Source organism: Callithrix jacchus, chromosome 11, assembly GCF_049354715.1.
Source record: "Callithrix jacchus isolate 240 chromosome 11, calJac240_pri, whole genome shotgun sequence".
Taxonomy (NCBI): Eukaryota; Metazoa; Chordata; class Mammalia; order Primates; family Cebidae; genus Callithrix; species Callithrix jacchus.
Window position 1 is genome coordinate 27928851 of NC_133512.1, and position 6295 is coordinate 27935145.

Sequence of the window (6295 nt, forward strand, 5' to 3'; positions counted from 1 at the left end):
CTTCTAATCAATGAAATACAGCAAAGGCAATGGGTTGTATGTGTTTACACCACAGAATTCTGTAAGAACATAGCACCAGTCCACCTTACAGAGTCTCTTCCTTTGCTGACTCTGAAGAAGCAAGCTGCTCTGAACCTAATGGCCACAAAGAAATAAATTCTGCCAATAACTCGAGGAAGTGTGGGGGCAGACCCTTCCCCAGCTGAGTCTCCAGACAACAATCCAGCCCTGCCAATACGTTGACTGCAGTCTTACAGAGGATCCAGCTAAGTTGTGCCCAGCCTCTTGACCCACAGAAAGTGCCAAGGCAATAAATGTATTGCTTAGAGCCGCTAAATTTGTAGTCATTTGTGAATAAGCAGCATAGAAAGTGAGTAAAATCAGAACCTAGGTATTTCTGAACCCTTTGTTCACAAAGGCCTAGGTTTTGTCTCATTTCTAAACAAATAAATGTGGAACCAGTCATGTACATGCAAAATTAAAACACAGACTAACATTTCAAATAAACAATAGTTCTTAAGAATATTTACGTAAGGCAAAACTTAGCAAGTAATTTGCTGTATACAGAAAGCAATTCCTACACTCTTTTAACACATTTGCCATCATACTCAATTGTACATAATACTTAGTACATGTAATAAGTATAACATTAAGGCAATTCTCCTTTAAACTCAAACAATAAATAGTTTAAAAGTTGATATCTAATTAATGATATTTGGTAACTAGAAGAACTTACTGGTCACCAGGCAAAGCAATCAAATTGGAGGAGAGCAAGGTACTTGCTGGAGATATGCCAGAGGGAATAAGACACTATCTTACAACAGGGCTCTTACTCCCTCAGGCACTGCAGCAGCCAGCAAAGCATCAAAGTACCAGGTTCTTAGGTCAGGCTGCTCAGAGACCAGGTGATGCCCTATGTAACCTTCCCACCTTGCAGTCAAGAATAGTTCCAAAAAATTCCCAAAGCAGAAACTTCCATGACACAGGCCACACTTAAGCACAGCAAAGCATACAATATGAAGGTATGAAATTACAAGTTGAGAAACAACCTCCAAAATTCTTACTTCAGGAGTGGCAGGGGTGGTGGTTAGAAGGCTCATTTTTCTTAGAAAGACGCAAACATTCCTCTTCTGCCACTCCCCATAAAAGCCTTCAATGGAAAAGAATATTCAGGAATATGAAGTAGATTAATTACAATATCCCAAATTCAAACACTTTCCACTTGATATTGGTAAGAAGTGATAACTGAGACCAATTCGACAATGGTTAATTCATGAAGATAATCTAACACCATAAAACTTCACATCTGCCTTAAAAATTAAGAGAAATCTTCCTAGAAATACAGGTTTTATTCAGCATCTTCAGTTTTAAGAGAAAACCCACACTCCTTCAATATAAGGAAACATGTTTCACAAGTAAGGAGGCACCTGAATTATGATCAGACTACTGAAATACTAGCAAGCCACACCCAAAAAAGCTTAAGACAATCAGGAGGCCAAAAGCAACCCAGAAACACTGGTTGTTTTAGATTAAGTCATTTACATTTTCACTTCCGGACACAAGCATACATTATAGAAGTCCACACGATTTCTCTGGAAATAATCTCCATTTATTGGTATATTTCTATAGCCTAATTCATCTACTCCATCCTTGCTACATCAGTAAAGGCTATTTTACCACTCATATTAATTGCTCGTATGAACAATAGCTACTTGACATAGGGAAAAAAAACGTAGACATAAATTAAAGCCAAACAAATCCTAAGACTTTTAAATCATCAAGACTTTTAAATACTAGAAAATACCCTTAACACCTCTTTTAAAACAAAGGTGACGGACAACACTAGGTAGTCAAGAGAGCATCTGTTCACTATAACACCCAGCAGTCTGAAAAGAGTAACAAAGACGAGATTTACTTCACCTAAAATCTCCTATATAGATATAATCATATTCTGCTGTCCAGTAACTTGATTCTAGGAAATTTCTACAAACTGAAATATCTGGATTAGGCACTTTCCTTCCAGTTCTCTAGAGAGAATAAGAGTGTATATAGCCAAAATAGACATCCAAAAGACAGCAAAACAGAAAACCAACACAGAAAACCTCCTCATTCAGTGTGTCCATTCATTATGAGGGAACTACTAACAATTCCACTTGCCAGACTCTTAAGTGTTAAAAAAAAAAAAGGGGGGGGGTACTGTTTTTCATTTTCTGTAAATTACATGACAGCTTACAAAAGAATAATTCTGAATCTTATTAGTACCACATTTTCTTATTAGATGTTAACAATGTAAACAATTAAAACAACAGTTTTACAAAAAACAATATGAACTTTCCATTAGTTCAGAAATAATCCCTGTATCAATTTTCAGATAGTTATTTGTATGTAACCAAACATTTATACAATTTTTAACTGAATAAACACAATACTGTAATAGATACTAAAAAATTGGAAGTACAATCAAGTCTAATTTTTTTAAATTGTGAGAGTCTTCATCTAGCTCTCTAAATCTCATGACGATGAGAAACATGCTTCTATCGAGTTCTATTGTTTTCCTAATAACCCGTACGCTAATAAATAGGCAATGCCACTCAGTAAGGCAATGCCACTAATATGAGGTTTTACATAAGTGTATTCCATCTCCCTGTCTCAACAAAGATTTAAGGATGGCACTTAAATCTGATCTGTCATATAACAAGAAAAGATCAGGTAATTTCTCTGATCCCCTTCCAGCATTTCTCAACTGAGGTTCCTCATCTGAATCACCAAATACAGGAAATTATTTCAGTGACTGTTTTCTCAATTGTTCCAAGAGTGATACATAACTAAAACCATTCTAAATGCACTGGAGCTAAAAGTTAAAATCCACTGCACACTACCGCTCAATTCTCTCCAGAAAGCTGGTTGAGAAAGGCTGCTATAAGTTCCTCAGAAAGTGTCACTGTGCTACTAGGCCCCAGTCATTCAACCCCAACAGTACTAAAAGAACTATAGTGAGTGCACAAATACAGAACTTAGATAAGAAAAAAGATAAATGCTTTACCTCCAACTTTAACAACTAGGTATTTTTACTTACTCATTTACTAGGAATAGCATGGGGCTCAACTGTGTGTCCCTTGCTCTGAATCAAATGCATTTACTTCAACAAAATAAACCCATACAAATATAATGTTTGCCAAAGGGAATTATCGTCTCTTAAAAAACGATTTTTTAAAAATCAGCATATTAAATATTAACTTGACAAGGCTTTTCCTATTCACCCTTCAACAAAATTAAATGTTCATCTTTTGATAACTGCCAAATGCAAATTTTCACTTAAAAAAATATTAAAAACCAGTTTGTCCTTCATTTTCGCACTGATCACCAATTCTCAGAAACTGCCTTTTAAATTCTTCAATGTGGACTACAGCACCTTCAACTGTTAGATCAGTTGGGATCAAATCACTCTAAGGACAGTTCTTTTACTCAAAAGCAAATGATGTTTAAAAATGGCCCAATTTTAGGAAGGATGAATATATTTAATTAAGAAGCAAAAATTACTTTAAAACAAGATAGCTAATTATAAGTTAAGCGTTGTTCCATATTGAATGTGCAAAGCGTTGCTAAATAGGAAAAACTAAACAAGACACTCCTATTTTTAACTTATGCTGGAGTGAATGTTGATAGTACAAACATCAGAACAGATAAATTACTAAGTATTCCACTTTACTAAGTCTCTACTCAAAGTGCCTACGTTTATAAATATGAGTAAAAGAGGCACAAAAATATAAGGGATGGTGTTTTCGCTGCTCGTCTGTGCTCAGCTGTGAATTTCTCTAATATCATATACATAATGCAATGACATGGGAATGCTTATCTATCTATACTTCTATTTATTTTCATAAAGCAGGGAGGTGGTCCTGATTCATTTACTATTAGCGTTTTCAATAAAGCAGATCAGCATAAAACATAACTGAAGAGGCAGAATTCATTTTCCCCAAGACAATGCACCCTTCCTCCTCTTTCTATAGAAGAGCACATCATTTTGCTATTAAAAATGTCCATTTTTCACAACTGACTTTTCCTTAACTCTAGTCAATACCGCTCTTCAAAAGAACCAAGCCTACCTTGTAGGCAGAGTTGCAAAATTTTTATTTCCTTAAGAAACTCATCCATTTCTAAAATGCTGTCCAAATTAAGCAGGACTCACATTAACTGTTATTTGTATGTAACCAAACATTTATACAATTTGAAACTGAATAAACATAATAATGCTGTCATACATATTAAAAAATTAAATAATTGGAAGTACAGTAAGTCTAATTTTTTAAGTCTAAATTTTTAAGTGGGGTTTAAAAACAAACTTTTCATTAACGCATTCATCCAATTAAACTGACAAAGTGGGACTGACACAGATTTAAGGATTACAGCTTTATATTAAAAGTCGGCCCAAAGATGGTAACTCAATGTTCATTTGAGAACCTTTGACTTTTGGCCTTTAAAAGCTGTTCCTCACTGGAGTCCCCAGATATAACTACATTTAGCAACGTATCTCCTCCTGACTTCCTGGTACTAAAAGCCACAACCTCAAGGGCTGTTTCGTTGGTTGGTTGTAAAACAACATTTGCTCCAGTCACCTCACTGGAAAATGGACCTTCTCTATTGGGGAGCCGCAGAGGTGAGGGTGCTTACGATGTTTAAAAACAAAACCACGCTACGCAGTACCAGCACCGCAGGTGTTAACTGCCGGCTTTCTTCCCAGGATGGAGACGCGCGCCAGCCGGGCCGGGCAACAGCCCCCAGGCGCCCCGGCCGAAGGAGAAAAGGAGAAGGGTAAAAATAGCCGGCGGCCGCTGCCCACGTGCAGCCGCGGGAGGGCCGGGCGCAAACGCGCGGAGAAGGGGCCGTACCTCCAAACATGTGCGGCGAGAGGTGAGCTGGTAAGGAGCCGATCACCAGACGCGGCCCGCCGGGGCTCCCGCCTGCCGGCCGGTCCCTGCCGCCGCCGCCGTCCTCGGGGCTGCTGTGCACCGAGTCCTGCGAGCCGTACGGGCCGCTGCTGCTGTTCGGGATGCTGAAGGAGGACTGCGCCGCGCGAGCCCCCGACGCCACGCTCCCCACGGCTCCGCCAAGGGAGCGGCTGCGCGGGGCCGGGGCTACCGGGGCCGCCGAGGCCGCTGCGGCGCCGCCCGAGGCGCTGGGCTGGTGCGCGCCGGGCACCTGAGCCGGGAACCTCCCCGCGGCGGCGGCCCGAGCGCCGCCGCCGCCTCCGCCCGCGGTCCCATTGGCCCCTCCACTGCTGCTGGAAGGCAGATCCGAGCCCGAGTACGCGCGGGTGCGGCCGTTAGCAGCGGCCGGGCCGCTCTGCTTGGCGCCCATGTCCGCCCTGCCCCGGGCCGGGCCCGCGCGCAACGCCCGGAGCTCCGGGAGGGTGGGAGCGAGGGCAGAAGCGTGAGGGCAGGGCCGAGGCGCCGCGGCCTGCCCAGAGAGGTCCCCGTACGTCCAGGTCCGCCGCCCGGCGCCCCGAGGGGCAGTCGGAGCTCTGGGCGCTCTTCTCCAGGCGGTGGGCGAGGCCGGCGGCCTGACGCGGGCGCAGGAGACGAGGGGACGCGAAGAGGAAGGGAATCCGGCTGCGGGCACCGCTCGCAAGCTCCAGCGGGAAGAGGCGGCTCAGGTGGACGTGCGGCTGCCGCTGGTTTCGGTTCTGGTGCGCCACGACGGGCCGCTGCCGCTCTCTGCCGCCGCGCTCGGCGCCCCGGGCCTCGGCACCGCCTCCTCTCGGGCGGCCGCTGGTACCGCCGCCATCCTACGGCTCACACGGCAGCAGGCGGCTGAGTGGGAGGTGCCCGCCCAGACTTCGCCGAGGCCACCTTCCCTCCTCCCCCAGCCACCCAACTGTTATTAACGGAGAAAGAGGAAAAACGGGTGGCGCGCGAGGAGAGGACGAAGAATGGGAGGGAGGGGTGGCGCGCGCTTCCCGGCAACCGTCGCCTCGCTCCCCCGTGAAGGAGGGGCCGGGCTGGCGACAGGATCTGAGCTGCGAAGGTGGGGGTGCCAAAGAGGGGAGGAGGTTCCTGGCCTTCGCGCCGGAAGGCCGCGGAACGGCTCGGCGGCAGGGTGCGCCCGGCCCTTGTGTTTGGGTCGCGCTCGGTGACCCCGCCCCCGCCCCCTCGCGCCGCCTGGACGATTGGCTCCCGCCGGCCTGGCTCCGCCTCCCCCGGCCGCGGCCTGCCCGCCCCGGCTCCGCCTCGCCTAGGTACCGCGGTGCTGTAGGTGCCGCCACCCGCGGACTCGTTGATGGACAGGTCTCTCGCCC

General features: G+C 45.4%; 1 protein-coding gene across 4 annotated transcripts in view; it reads right to left on the bottom strand.

The window, feature by feature from the left end:
- ZNRF2 (zinc and ring finger 2) overlaps positions 1–6087 on the bottom strand; it is a 101787-nt gene extending 95700 nt beyond the window's left edge. For all 4 annotated transcript variants that reach the window (XR_008473330.2, XM_035253526.3, XM_035253523.3 and 1 more), the window contains exon 1: positions 4890–6087. Coding sequence is in view for 3 of the 4 variants with exons in the window: in XM_035253526.3 (XP_035109417.1) it covers positions 4890–5358 (469 nt within the window). In the remaining variant the exon portion in view is untranslated. The remainder of the gene's footprint in view (positions 1–4889) is intronic.
- Positions 6088–6295: the final 208 nt, after the last annotated feature.